Raw genomic sequence first — 15883 nt, 5'->3', positions numbered from 1 at the left:
GGTTCCAGAAGACTGGAAAATTGCAAATGTCACTCCACTCTTCAAGAAGGGAGAGAAACAGAAGAATGGAAACTATAGGCCAGTTAGTCTGACATCAGTGGTTGGGAAGATGCTGGAGTCAATAATTAGGGCTGAGGTCTCAGGGTAGTTGGAGGCACATGATAAAATAGACCATAGTCAGCATGGTTTATTTAAGGGAAAATTTTGCCTGACAAATCTGTTGGAAATCTTTGAAGAAATAACAAGCAGGATAGACAAAGAAGAATTGGTTGATGCCGTGTACTTGGATTTTCAGAAGGCCATTGACAAGGTGCCACACACAAGGCTGCTTAACAAGCTACGAGCCCATGGTATTTCAGGAAAGATTCTAGTATGGATAAAGCAGTGGCTGATTGGCAGAAGGCAAAGTGTGGGAATAAAGGGAGCCTTTTCTGTTTGGCTGCTGGTGACTGGTGGTGTTCCACAGGGGTTTGTGTTGGGACCAATTCTTTTTACATCATATGCCAATGATTTGGATGATGGAATTGATGGCTTTGTTGCAAAGTTTGCAGACAATATGATAATAGGTCGAGGGGCAGGTAGTTCTGAGGAAGTAGATAGGTTGCTGTAGGACTTAGATTAGGAGAATGGGCAAAGAAGTAGCAGATGGAATACAGTGTCAGGAAATGTACTGTCATACACTTTGGTAGAAGAAATGATAGGGTTGACTATTTTCCAAATGGAGAAAAATACAAAAAACTGAGGAACAAAGGGACTTGGGAGTGTGCAGGTTGAGTCTGTGGTGAGGAAGGCAAGTGCAATGTTAGGATTCATTTCAAAAGGACTAGAATATAAAAGCAAGGATACAACGTTGAGACTTTAGAAAGCACTGTCGAGGCCTCACTTGGAGTATTGTGTACTGATTTGGGACCCTTAATTTATAAAGGATGTGCTGAAACTGGATAGGGGTCAAAGGAGGTTCACAAAAATGATTCCAGGATTGAATGGCTTGTTATATGAAGAGTGTTTGATGGCTTGTGGGTCTGTATTCACTGGAATTCAGAAGAATAAGAGGGTGACCTCATTGAAACCTATTGAATGGTGAAAGGCTTTGATGGAGTGAATGTGGAGAGGATGTTCCTATGGTAAGAGAGTCTAAGGCCAGAGGACACAGCCTCAGAATAGAGAAGCGTCCCTTTAGAATGGAGATGAGGAGGAATTTCTTTAGCCAGAGTGTGGTGAATCTGTGGAGTTCTTTGCCACAGGCAGCTGTGGAGGCTAAGCCTTTATGTATATTTAAGGCAGATGTTGATAAATTCTTGATCGGTCAAGGCATGAAGGGATATGGGGAGAAGGCAGAAGATTAGGGCTGAGAGGCAAATTGGATCAGCCATGATAAAATAGTGGAACAGATTTGATGGGCCAAATGGCCTTATTCTGCTTCGCAATTTTACGGTCCAATGGTCTTATTGCCTCACCTGCGGAGTTACTTCAGTGTGTGTTACTCTGAATTTTCCTGTGGTGGTCCCTTTATCAAGATGCAGGTATATGTTGACCTGCTGTGAGCTAAATGAATAGTGCATTTAATAGCTGAAGTGTTTATAAGACTATAAGACATAGGAGCAAATTAAGCCATTCGGCCCATTGAGTCTTTTCCACTATTCCATTATGGCTGATTTATTATTTCTCTCAACCCAATTCTCCTGCTTTCTCCTTATATCTGTTGATGCCCTTACTAATCAAAAACCTATCAAGCTCCGCTTTAAAGATACCCAATGACTTGGCCTCCACAGACATCAGTTACAATAAATTTGACAGATTCACCACCCTCTGGCTAAAGAAATTTCTCATTATCTCCATCGAAAAGGTCATCCTCGTATTCTGAGGCTGTGCCCTTTGGTCCGAGACTTCACCATATTAGCAAACACCCTTTCCACCTCCACTCTATCTAGGCCTTTCAGTATTCTAAACACAAGAGACTCAGCAGATGATGGAATTCCAGAGCAACACACCCTTTACCAGGACTGGAAAGGAAGTGGGAAGACGCCAGAACGAAGAGTTATGGTTTCATTGTGGACTCACAGTTTAATTCAGAGGGTTCCAACCATCTTTATACCATGGACTCCGACCATTAACTGAGGGGGTCCATGGATCTCAGGTTGGGAACCATTGGCTTACGTAAAGATTCAAAGAACTGAATTTCATTCCCACCACAGTAACCTGAGAATTTAATATTAATGACTAGCATAAAGGAATAAAAATTAAAATTGGTAACGTCACCCATAAACCTTAAAAAAAATTGTCCGTCACTGAAAGGAACCTGCTCTGGTCTATATTTGATTCTAGACCCAATGTTACGATTAACTCTTCAACTGGTTCAGGAATGGTTTAGTAGGTTACCTGGTTCAGTGGTTATGAAGGAATATTATCCTCTATCCTAATATTAAAAAAAACAGAAGATGTTGGAAATACTGTATTCAATTAATGTGAAAGGAAAAACAGAATTAATAGAGCTTCTCTTCCCACAGTAATGGTCAGACTGGCTCAGTATTTCAATTATTTTTCTATTTTAGGTTTCCAGCACCTGCAGTTTTTTCCAGCACCATTTTATCATTCGGTCAGAGACTCAGCAGTTCAGTTAGTATCTATTCATCGGAAAATGTTAGAAACAATGGATTACGATACAGAGGAAACAGCAAAAATTGGAGGAGTGGGAAACAAAAGATAAGGCTTGCAGCAGGTTGGAAGATAGAAGGAATTATGATATAACAGAAGAGGGTGCTATTGGGACAAAAAATGAAAGAAAATATTATTGTGGAGAAGATATAAACAGGAGCAGCAGAATTGTTATCTGAAATTGTTGAATGCAGAGTCCTGAAGGATATTACACCCTTCAAGGCTTAAATTAAGCTTTGATGGAATTGCATAAACAAGCCAAAAAAAAAAGGGTGTTTGGGGAATTAAAGTAAGAGGTGACTTGGAGAACTTTCCACACCATTTTCAGAATATTAATATCATTTATAAGCACAATTTCATTGAACTGCTATAAATAAATGCAGTAAAAAAATCCTCCCCTCTTCTAAAATCAATTTCCCTTTGCACAACAACTAGTGGCACAGATCTATGAACATAAACATAAACATAATGACAGAAGACCAAACCATTACATGTTAAATATGATGATCACTGCAAATACTTGCATTTCAATAAGACTGATAACGAAAGCTATGAGCATGAAAGAGTCCGGTGGCAATGTTGTGGGCTCCAAACTCTGAGCTTGGTAGTTCAAATTTTCTGAGGGGGAAAAAAACTTGAAATAATTGTCATGGTGGATTAAAATAAAATATAGTTTTCTATTAAAGGGCACATGTACGTTCTCCATTTTATTTATTTTAGCTTGTGCCCACAGCTATTTCTTTCTGACATTAAGTAAGCCATAATGGAGCTGGATGTGTGCAAGTCTGTTTGCCTGGTAATTTCCTCTGCTGACAGAAATGACGATTAATTAGAACAATCTCACATTTCATGTAACAAGAAGGGTAAGTTTTTAGTCTCAAGCCTTAAATTAATGTTTGCTCCATGCACTATGCCAGTTTTTAATTCACTTAAGGGATGGATTTGTTTCTAGAAGCTGTCATTGTGATAACCTCCAATAAATATAGGATTATGATTCATCATGAATCATGATTTCTACAAGATAAAATTTGTGTTAAACTTGACAAAAGTTATGATACATAAATTAAAGGGTATTCATTCACAACTAGAAACGTTGACTTTAATTTTGATGCTCTTACAACTCTTAAATCACACAAAATTATCATTTCAAAACTATCTTTCAAACAAATGATTCATTTCTTAGCATTGAAGATGAAGAATCCATGGTTTACTGCAAATTCCATGCACAGCTTTTGCATCATTTTACAGTTGAAAACATAATTTTTAATAAATTTAGATGAAGAAACTCCATTTGGCCCTATCCAGTTCATCCATATAAAAGGAAACTCTCACGTTCATTTGCTTTTTCAAGATTCTCAATGTTTCTGACTGCTATCTACTTAAAAAGTCAGTTGAATAAACTTACAACATTTTAATAGAAGATTCCTGATATGAATCATTAACTTATTTACAACACAGAAGGTGGCATATGGCCCATCAAATTCATGCAGTTTCCTAGTAGGACAGTCCTATCGGCCCCAGTCCCCCTTCACTTATGCACCTGTAGTCAAACATGCCCACGAACTCCCCTTTGATTCATACAGTAGCCAATTAACATACCAACATTTCACTTGGAAGTGAAAGGAAAATGGGACACCTGGAGGAAGCTTCATAAGATAAGGCCTAGGAGCAGAAGTAGGCTATTTGGCCCATTGAGTCTCTCCACTATTCCATCACACTTGATTATTATTCCCCTCAACCCCATTCTCCTGCATTCTCCTTATAACCTTTGATGTCCTTACTAATCAACTTCCGCTTTAAATATACCCAACGACTTGGTCTCCACAGCCGTCTATACCAATTAATTCACCAGATTAACTAACCTCTGGATAAATAATTCCCCCCTCATCTTTGTTCTAAAGGGACATCCTTCTATTCTGAGGTGGTGTCCTCTAGTCCTAGAATCTCTCACAACTGGAAACATCCTCTCTACATCCACACTATCTGGACCTTTTGATATTCATTTGGTTTTAATAAGATCCCCTTAAACTCAAATGAGTATAGGCTCAATGCCTTAAACGCTCCTCATATGTTAACCCTTTCATTCTTTTGATCATTCTAATGAACCTCCTTTAGTCCCTCTGCAATGTCGGACCATCCTTTCTTAGATAAGGAATCCAAAACTGCTCACAATACTCCAGGTGTGGTATGATCAGTGCCTTATAAAGTCTCATCATCAGATCCTTACTTTTATAGTCTAGTCCTCTCAAAATGAATGCTAACATTGCATGTGTCTTCCTCACCACTGACTCAACCTGCAAGTTAACCTTTAGGGAACTCTGAATGTGGTTTCCCAAGTTCAATTGCACCTCTGATTTCTGATCTGCTACCTTTTGAGAAATTCTGGATAATTGGCCAATCAAGCAGCTAGCCCAATAGCCAAAGTTTCATGGAAATAGTTAAAAAGGTATAAAAAGGCAAACTACCGTTTAATTGATTAACAAGTGATGTACAAACAAGAGAAAATCTACAGATGCTGGAAATCCAAGCAACACACACAAAATGTCCTGCCGAAGGGTCTTGGCCTGAAACGTCGACTGTACTCTTTTCCATAGATGCTGCCTGGCCTGCTGTGTTCCTCCAGCATTTTGTGTATGTTGTTAAAAAATTATGTATTTAAATTAACTACAGAATAAATTAGAACACTACCAAAACTACTACAGTACTAGAAATCGTGTATTAGTTCTTAGCAGTTATTGTGCAGATAACAGATTGCATTCGAACAGTGCTTTCAACAACTATATCCTACAAATCTTCATTTTAATTGTAACATTCAAGATGATTGTCGATACCTTCAAATTCATTGCAGTTGCTAACTTGTTGAAGTAGCAGAGTCATTTATTTTCACTCCTGGCTGTTGCTGGCAACTCCAAGCCTAAATGCTTGAAACCGCAGTGAGCAAAACAATTCTGAATTGTCTTACGGTTTATTACTCGCTAACTGTTACCGCTTTCTGAACACAAACATGCAAGTAACGTTATTTAAAAACTGTTCACTCCAAGCAGAGTGTAGTGTCTAATGGCCATACGACATTCAGGTGACTGATACTAGTTAGAAGCAGTCACCTGCGCCCAATTAAATGGTATAACATCCCAAATAAATGAAGGAAATCCCAGCTATTTTCTTGATTTATTTTTGTTCTTTAAGAATTGTCCCAAATAAGCAGCTGCCCAGACTAACCGCTGGCCCAATTAACAAGAATCCAGTGTAGTCTATTCCTTTATTACTTCTACTTTTATTGGCTACATTGTATTCCATCTATCACTTCTTTGCCCACTTTTCAAATACGTCCAAGTCCTTCTGCAAATTCCGTACCTCCTCAACACTACCTGCTCCTCCACCTATCTTTGTATTGTCCCCAAGCTTGGCCACAAAGCCATCAGTCCCATACAGAGAGCACCCAGAGCTAGAGGCAGCAGCCCCACCCATCACCGGGCCCACCCTGCTGCCATTCTGTGTCTCTGACCTGCTGGCCAAGCAAGTTTGATTGCAGGGATTTAAATGAGATTACCGTGAATATTAAGGACAAGCATTGGGCCTGTGGCAGGAATATCCAGGCCAATATCCTGAAATTGCAAGTGCAGGTAATTATTTTGGGCACTATAATTACGGAGCTTAGAATGCAGGAATACAGAAAAAAATTAAAAATAAATTCAGCTATATAAAAATACTGCTTTCAAAAGGTATGAAGGGTTGTAAATACAGTGCAGATCAGACAGCATCTATATTGCTTTAGTCTCTCCCATAAAGAAAAGAAAAACCAACAGACTACTATTTTAAGTAAGTTTTTTATGCAGTGAGTGTGTGGGATGGGCTGCCGGTGATGGTGGTGGAGGTGGATAAGATAGGGTCTTTTAAGAGGCTCTTGGATAGGTACATGGAGCTTAGAAAAATAGATGGCTATGGGTAAACCGAGGTAATTTCTAAAGTAAGTACATGTTCCGCACAGCATTGTGGGCTGAAGGGCCTGTATTGTGCTGTAGTTTTCTATGTTCTAGTACTATGAGTAATGCAAATATTGTAAAGAGGAAAATGATTACTTCAACTGTTACAGAGCCAGCCATTAGGATTACCATTTCTTTTTCTCAGCATGAGGCAAAAATATTTATTTCTTCATGTTAGGATGTCACTCTGAAAGATCATAAACTTAAAATTACTGATGAGAAAATACCATGTAGGATAATTCTTTTTATGAGTGATTTTTAATTATTTTTTTGCTGTGAAGTGTGTCAGAAACAGTTGCAATCCTGAAGTTCTAGAGAACAGGCTAATACTTGAAATAGAGACAAATAGGTTATGTGGAAAGTGAGAGAAAATGGGTAATAATATCAATATTGTGAGTGAGTTATTATTTGTTTACGAGTGAATTTGGCATTACAACTGGTAATAGTGAAAGAGAAACCCAGCACTCTATTGTCCTGTATTTCAGCATTTGCCAATACTGAAACTTCATTATGAGGTTAGTACTCAGAAAATAGTGAAGATTAGAATATATACTGTACTGTACACATATATATAGCTAGGGTGCCTAAGACCTTTGCACAGTACAATATTTATCAATGTGGAGCGCAAAGTGAGTTTGCAAATCTGGCAGGAGCAAAGGATGTTGGGAATGATGAGGGTGTGGGATAGGTGGCAGAGAGGGGTGCCAGGGACAGGGTGGGAGGGGGTGATGCAGGTGCAGACACATCCAGCCTTGAGACACCAGGCAAGGTCATTTGATTCCAAGCAAAGTCATTTGATTCTCTGGTGCTTCCTGCTCCCTCCCCTCTCCCTTCCTCTTTCCCCAAGCATGATTCCATCCTCCCTGTCCCCTTCCCACTCTCAGTCCATAATAGAGATCATATCAGAATCAGGTTTATCATCACTTACAGTGTGTGTGTGTGTGTGTGTGTGTGTGTGTGTGTGTGTGTGTGTGTGTGTGTGTGTGTGTGTGTGTGTGTGTGTGTGTGTGTGTGTGTGTGTGTGTGTGTGTGTGTGTGTGTGTGTGTGTGTGTACACGCGCACCCCCAAAACTTTTGCACAGTACTGTATATTTAATTTTTTTCTGTTTATGCCTTTGTCTCTAGCAAATAGTTGTTAATTAATTTATAATTACAAATCAAGGATTTATCTGAATAGTTAAAGAGGAATAACTCCCATTCATCTATTAATAACAGCAATTTTATGGCTAGGTTTTTGTTCTTCAAAGCCAATGCTGTTTCTTTCACTTAAAATATTGTTTCTATACATATAGATTTGCTTTTACAGCTTCTTCTTATGATGAACAAAGCCCTTTTCTCTATATGACCAAATAAAAAGAGAAGTCAGTAAAACCTTAAATATTATGCTGTTTGCTATTATAGGGATCAGCTCAAGATAAAACTTGAACTGACCCCAGAAACTTGTTTGTGCTCAGCTCACACTTGCTTGCATTTTCTTGGCAGACTCTGTGGTGCAGACAGGTACTTGGTGTAAGAATTGAACTGGAGGCAATGACTTCTTTGACTTAACTGTGCTTTGTTTTCCAATAGAACAGTCAGTCAATAAGATATATGAAATCTCAAAAAGGTTAAATATAATTGCATATAAAATTATTGGTTAAATCATTGTATCATAATAATGTCCCTAGACTAAATTCTGACCAAAAATGATAGCCTTAAGTTGTTTTAAATCTGCTCAATTGTGCTTTGCAGAAAATAAAATATATGTTTCTTCTACATAGCTTATTTCAGTTTTAATCATTGGTAGTTTGAGGTCTGGTACCTGTGAGAAAGTATTACCTGTTTTTTTTTGCTAATAAAAGAAAAACAATTTAACTGATCTGATTGGAAGGTAGTCCTGTAACAGCAGAGTTAAATAATGAGTGAAAAGTATATTGCAAAAAATGCATTCTTCCCAGTGAATTTTTGCAAAAATGCATTTTAATGTTATGTAATTATTTTTGTAATTTGGGCAAGTATTGAATCCAGGTAGGTTGGACACCACACAGCCATAAATGCAGAAATGTTTCACCTCCATTTTGCCCCAGTGGTCTGTGGCCAAATCTAACTGCAGAAAACCATTGTGCACCAATATGAATGCTGTGCTTAAACAAGCACAGAACTGCGAGCCAAGCAAAAAACACTTCCTGAAAAGCTAGGTCTTTAAACCAATTTACAATATGCAATCAATTTTCCGGGATTAAATATCATAGTGCTGAAGGATGAGATTGGGTAGAATTTGCTGAATGCATCCAGGCACGTTTTCTGAGGCAATTTGTAGATGGCAACACTTGAGAAGGGGCAACACTTGATCTCCTCTTAGGAAATTAGGTTGGGCAAATGGCTGATGTGTCATTGGTGCAGCATTTCTGGACTAATTCCATTAGTTTTAAGATATTTATGGGAAAAGAAAGGGCTGATCCACAAATTAAAAATCCTAAATTGGAGAAGGGCTTACTTTGACGGCATGAGACAGGAAATTGCAAATGTTGATTGTGAGAGGTCTTTAGCAGGTTTGATATGTGGAAAGCTTTTAAAATTGAGATAGGAAAAGTTCAGGGTCAGCATGTTCCTGTTCATGTGAAGGCCAACGCTGGCAGGATTAGGGACCCTAGAGTGATAAGAAATACTGAAGTTCTAATAGGGAAAGAGGAAGAGGCACTGTGTCTGGTACAGGAAGCTGAGAATAAAGTTAGTCTCAAGGATTAAAAACAAAGCAGGAGTACACTTTAAAAACAAATTCGGAAAGCAACCAGGGCACAAGGTATATCTTTGGAAGATAAAGTAAAGGTGCATCCTAAAAGATACTTTAAATATATTAAAATCAAATGTTAACTAGTAAGAGAGTAGTCTTCCACTAAGGATCGGTGTGGCAATCTATGTGTGGAGCTATGGAAGAATAGATGAGGTCTTAAATTAATATATGACATCTGAACTTACCTTAGGGATGGACATGGAAGCTGCTGAGTTCAGGGGAGAGAATAGTGAAGCATATTGACATTACACTGAAGGAGTTGTTAAAGTGTATAAATATCAATAAATCCCTAGGCCCTAATTGGGTGTGTTCTAGGGCAATGTGGAAAACAGGGGAGGAGATTGCTGGGGTCCAGTCACAGATTTTTGTATCTTTATTAGCGAGGTACCAGAAGTTTGCTAATGTTTATCAAGGATGGCTAATATTTAAGAAGGACTTCAGGATAAACCAGGAAACTTCAGGTCAGTGACACTTACATCAGTGATGAAGGTATTACTGGAGGTATTTCTGAGGGACGGGGTTTATTTGCACAGGCTTATTCAGGATAGTCAGCATGGCTTTTCCATGAAAGATCACGGCTCACAGATTTGACACAGGTTTTTGAGAAGACGACCACAAGGAATGACAAGGGCAAGATGGTGGAAATTGTCAACATGGACTTTAGCAAATTTTTGACTTAGCAAGTCTTTGACAAGGTTCGTTATGGTAAGCCAGAATACATGAGATCCAGGCAAGTGTAAAATTATACATTTTGAGAAGTTAAACCAGGCAAGAACATAGACAATGAAAGAAAGTGCCCTGGGGAGTGTTAGTGAACAATAAGATCTTAAGGTACAAGTGCAAAGTTCCCTGAATATGGAGATATAGTGGTCAGCAGCAGATTCCAAACTTACTGATTCAGGTAATATTCAAACCATTCCAGTCCTACCTTAATGATATCAAGTGTCGATATTTCAGGATGTAATCAGTTGTGAGTTACTTGTACTTCTTAGTGACCTCTGAAGTAAGAGCCCATTCACTTCTTTAAGATACAGTACTATGAGGAGATTTTACTGAAGAATATTGGTGATACTAAGATTGATGGAGGGGCAAGTAGTGTTGAGGAAACAGGTAGGCTGCAGAAGGACTTAGCCAGATTAGGAGAATGGGCAAGAAAGTGGCAAAAGAAATACAATGTTGGAAAATGCATGATCATGCACTTTGGTAGTAGAAATGTAATGTGCAGACTATTTCCTAAATGGGGAGAAAATCCAAAAATCTGAGATGTAAAAGGACTTGGGTGTTCATGGGTGGTAAGGAAGGCAAATGCAATGTTAGCATTCATTTCAAGAGGTCCAGAATATAAGAGCAGGATGTGATGTTGAGGCTTTATAAGGCACTGATGAGGCCTCATCTTGAGTATTGTGAACAGCTTTGGGCTCCTCATCTTAGAAAAGATTGCTAGCATTGGAGAGGGTTCCAGAGGAGGTTCACAAGGATGATTCCAGGCATGAAAGGGTTATCATACAAGGAGTAGCTCTGGGACCGTACTCACTGGAATTTATAAGGATGAGGGGTATTCTCATTGAAACCATTCAAATGTTGAAAGGCTAGACAGAGTGGGTGTGGAAAGAATGATTACCATGGAGGGGGAGTCTAGAACAAGTGGGCGCAGCCTCAGGATAGAGGAGTGATCATTTAAACAGAGATGCGGAGAAACTTCTTTAGCCAGAGGGTGGTGAATTTGTGGAATTTATTACCACAGGCAGCGGTGGAGGCCAGGATGTTGGGTGTATTTATGATAGAACTTGATAGCTTCTTGATAGGGCATGGCATCAAAGGTTTCGGGGAGAAGGCTGGGGAGTGGGGCTAAGGAGCGAAAGAAAGGATCAGGCATGATTGAAATGCAGAGTAGACTCGATGGGCCAAATCACCTATTTCTGCTCCTATGTTTTATGGTCCTAAGATGGGTTCAGCAACAAAGCCCAGCAATGCAGCAAGAACTTCAGTCCCAATAACAGGAAACACACCACTTGTCCTTCTCCTTACAAGTTATGCTTGCATGTTAACCTGCTGCATTTTAGTCAAGATTTCTCTGTAAAGTGTAACTGTTAACTTCTCACCATTTAAAATATTTGATGTTCTTTTCTTATAAATTTAAACAACTTTGCAATTTCCTATATTGTCAATGTCCACCAGCTGCTTATTCATATGTTGAAGCTGGCAAGGTTCTTTTATAAACTTCTTGCATCAAGAACAAAATTGCCTGCCTGATCCATTTTGATGTAGTGCTCTCCCACTAACAATTCCAAATGGATTAATTCTAATGGGACCAGTGTGATTATAGCCTCCAGATTTTCCCTTCCCAAATCTGTACTTGTCAATGGTGCAACCAAATGAGTAGCTCTTTCCTCCAGCTTTATTTTCTCTCATTCACTCTCATGACCATGTACTTTTCTGTGCCAGCAACGAATAAAGATTTGGTAATGTTAAGCTCTAAGTGGAAAATAAAATATGTAGATTAATCTCATTGCCTGAGTGATATGAACACTACCAATTAATGATTGTCTGGGCATGCTATGCCCCCTTACCTTCAGTTTAACCAGAAGGATCTCATGTTCATTCAGTAATTTCTTGGTTTCATCCAGATTACTGCCAATCTCGAGTAGATTTGGTTTTGATTCAACAAGCTGTAGTTCCACACACATCCCAGACTGAAATACAAAGAGTAATTATTTAACATGAAATCAGGATGACCATGACTTTTACTTTAAGTTGTTGTTTTATATTTTATAAAATTGTAAGTAACACTTGCGAAATGCTTAAGATTAGAAGTTTAACAAAGCCACTTAATACAAAAGCACACAGAATTTTATGTGAATGATCGGCCAAATTTAACAAAGTTATCTATATCAAAGAACAATAAAAACACAGCACAGTTAACCATAAAGAGAGAAAAAAACAACTTGCCTTTAGTATAGCGACAACAATTCTTGAGTCTCCTATTTGGACAGCTACTGTACTAACAGTCGTTGCTGAAGGTCGACCTCCAAAATTATTTTCACTAGACATGTCCGCAACTTCACAATTCAAATAGCGGATAGATAAATCCAACAAACAGAATTTTTCAAGTAAGTGTAAATAAGGTGTTAAGTAACATTTAAACAATTAAGTTGAATGTTCATTACGGTACAGTATATGTATTCAGAAAAAGGGCTCGGCTAATACTGGTTAAGGTTCCACAGCAGAGAACAGCTAGTTTAAAAATAGAATAAGACAGCATGTGTTGTATCACTGCTTTAGAAAGCTGACACATCTCTATTTTGACAGCAATAATCTGTCAGTTCTGTTCCTTTATCAACAGAGAAACAATGAATGTGGTCCTTACAAAATCAAGTGACCTTGGAAGACCGAATGGAAACTATAACAACTTGAAAAAAGTTATTTTGTCCCGCAGTAGGAGCTGTAAACATAAAGTTGACTCATGAAGAGTATTCAGATGAATTTTGTGAAAACAGAAATTGGTTTTATTTCTGAGCTTACAGTATAATTAACACACTGGTGTTTTAATGTAACGTAACATAACATATGGTTGTATGTTCCATTCTGAGAATATACAAGAGCATACCAGCATCCAAACACAGTTACAATTTATTACATTGACATTAGTTTTGTCCAAGAGCAACATTTTTTTTATAGGAATGAGCAGAATGCTACTGATCTTACCAGAATTACGCAAGCTTTCTGGATAAATTTAGTTTCCGGAAATAGTTACCAGTAAGATATTGAAAGAATCTTTAGTGGTAAAAATGCTTCGTTTTCTAAATCAAGGGAAGTGAATTTGGAATTCACTAGTTAACTGTGCACAGTTTAACTACAAAAATATGGAAGAATTTAACAATATTATATTCAAATATCAATTTTGGTTCACTTGTAGAAAAGTTATAGAGTCATACAGCACTACAGCACAGAAAAAGGCCCATCAGCCCATCTAGTTCATGCTGAACTATTAATTTGCCTAGTCCCATCAACCTGCACCCAGGCAGTTGCCCTCCGTACCCCTCTCATCCATGTACCTATCCAAATTTCTCTTAAATATCGATATTGACCCTGCACCCATCTCTTGGGCTGGCAACTTCTTGACACCCTCTGAGTGAAGAAGATTCCCATTCATGTTTCCCTTAAACATTTCACCTTTCACTCTTAACCCATGACCTCTAGCTGTAGTCTCACCGAACCTCAGTGGAAAAAGCCTGTTTGCAATTATCCTATCTATACCCCTCAGAATTTTGTATACCTCTATCAAATCTCTTCTCAGTCTTTTATGTTCTCGGGAATAAAATTCTAACCTATTCAACCTTTCCCTATAACTCAGGTTCTCAAAATCCAACAACATGATTTTAAAATTTTCTCTGCACTCTTTCAATCTTATTTACATCTTTCCTGTAGATAGGTGACCAAAACTGCACACAATACTCCAAATTAGGCCTCACCAACATCTTATACAATTTCAACATAATATCCAATTTCCTGAACTCAAGACATCAATTTATGAAGGCCAATATGCCAAAAGCTTTCTTTATGACCCTATCTGCATATGACTCCACTTTATGGATCTGTATTCCCAGATCATCTGCTCTACCACATTCCACGGTGCCATACCACTCACCGTGTAAGACCTACCCTGGGTGGTCTTCCCAAAGTGCAACACCTCACACTTGTCTGCATTTAGTTCCATCTGCTATTTTTCAGCCCAGTTTTCCAGCTGGTCCAGATCGCACTGCAAGATTTGACCATTTTCCTCACTATTCACTACACCACCAATCATGGTGTCATCCACAAATTTGCTGATCCAGTTAACCACATATTCATGCAGATCGTTGATATAGATGACAAACGACAATGGACCCAGCACCAGTCCCTGTGGCACTCCACTAGTCACAGGCCTCCAGTCAGAGAGCCAATCATTTAAACCTCTCTCCAGCTTCTTCCACGAAGCCAATGTTTAATCCAATTTACTACCTCATCTTGAATGCTGAGCAACTGAACCCTCTTGACCAAACTTCCATGCAGGACCTCGTCAAATCCCTTGCTGAAGTCCATGCAGACAATATCCACTGCCTTGCCTTCATCATCTTTCCTGGTAATTTCCTCCCAAAAATTCTATAAGATTGCCTATACACAACTCACCATGCACAAAGTCATGTTGACTATTCCTAATCAGTTCCAGCCTACTCAACTACTTATATACCTACTCTCTTAGAATATATTCCAATAACATTCCCACTACTGACTACCTATAATTTCTTGGCTTATTCTTAGGAACAACATTTGCTATTCTCCAATCCTCCAGCGCCTCACCTGTGGCTAAGGATGTTTTAAGTATCTCTGCTAAGGCCCATGTAATTTCTGTGCTACCCTCCCCAAGGCCCATGGGAACACAATGTCAAGGCCTGGGGATTTATCCACCTTAATTTGCCTGAAGACAGCAAACACCACCTCCTCTGTAATCTGTATAGGGTCCATGACCTCTCTGCTGTATTTCCTCACACCTATAGAGTCTGTGTCATCTCCTGAGTAAATACAGATGCAAAAAATCCATTTCAGATCTCCCACTCCTCTTTTGCTCCACACATGGATTATCATTCTGATCTTCCAGAGGACCAATTCCATCCCTTGCAATCCTGTTGCTCTTAATAAATGTGTAGAAGCCTTTAGGATTCTCCTTCACCTTGTCTGTTAGAGGAACCTCATGTCTTCTTTTAGACCTCCTGATTTCTTTCTTAAGTGTTCTCTTGCGTTTCATATACTCAAGTACCTCATTTGTTCCTGCCTATAATAATATGAACCTGCTTAATATCTCTCAAAAACCAAGGTTCCATAATCCTATAATCCTGCCTTTGTACTCTCAAAATTTCATCTTTGAAGGCCTCCAATTTACCAAGTACACCTTTGCCAGAAAACAACCTATCTCAATCCACACTTGCCTTTCTGATACCATCACAATTGGCCTTTCTCCAATTTAGAATCTAAATCCAACGATCAGACCTGTCCTTTTCCATAATTACTTTGAAACTAATAATGCATTATGATAACTAGATGCAAAGAGTTTCCCTACACAAACTCTATCACCTGACCTGTCTCATTCCCTAGTATCGATGTGGGAAATGAAAAGTCACAACTATTGAGTAGTAGGTAAATACTATTCTGAACTGGAGCCCTAAATTTGAACATTTTTTTGTAACTTTATTGAAATAGAGTACTACGCCTTCAGTCTATGCTTTATAAGCTCTGTCCTTGTCCTGAGAAACACTATAGCAACACAGAATATCGAAGCATTCCAGAATTAACAGGAATTTCAATTTTATCAGAAACATGAGGGGATATCTGACACAGTTGATCCATTCATGTGTCCTGTCTTTAACTAGTGGTCACTGTTTAGTTAGTGATCACTTCTACCACTACACATGTTGAGCCCAAAGAGTTGGACAGA

General features: G+C 38.6%; 1 protein-coding gene across 5 annotated transcripts in view; it reads right to left on the bottom strand.

The window, feature by feature from the left end:
- ccdc141 (coiled-coil domain containing 141) overlaps positions 1-12620 on the bottom strand; it is a 144881-nt gene extending 132261 nt beyond the window's left edge. For 4 of the 5 annotated variants that reach the window (XM_073047113.1, XM_073047112.1, XM_073047114.1 and 1 more), the window contains exons 1-2: positions 12361-12620; positions 11982-12104 (exon numbers count right to left, since the gene is read on the bottom strand). In XM_073047113.1, the coding sequence (XP_072903214.1) occupies positions 11982-12104; positions 12361-12462 (225 nt within the window). In that variant the 5' untranslated portion in view covers positions 12463-12620. Of the gene's footprint in view, positions 1-11981; positions 12105-12360 lie in introns of those variants that run through there. The other variant, XM_073047116.1, reaches the window with a different exon arrangement.
- Between the last annotated feature and the right edge of the window lie 3263 nt (positions 12621-15883).

The sequence above is a fragment of the Hemitrygon akajei genome, chromosome 5 (genome assembly GCF_048418815.1).
Source record: "Hemitrygon akajei chromosome 5, sHemAka1.3, whole genome shotgun sequence".
Classification (NCBI taxonomy): Eukaryota; Metazoa; Chordata; class Chondrichthyes; order Myliobatiformes; family Dasyatidae; genus Hemitrygon; species Hemitrygon akajei.
The sequence above is the reverse complement of the archived record's forward strand: the minus strand, read 5'-3'. Positions and strand labels throughout refer to the sequence as shown.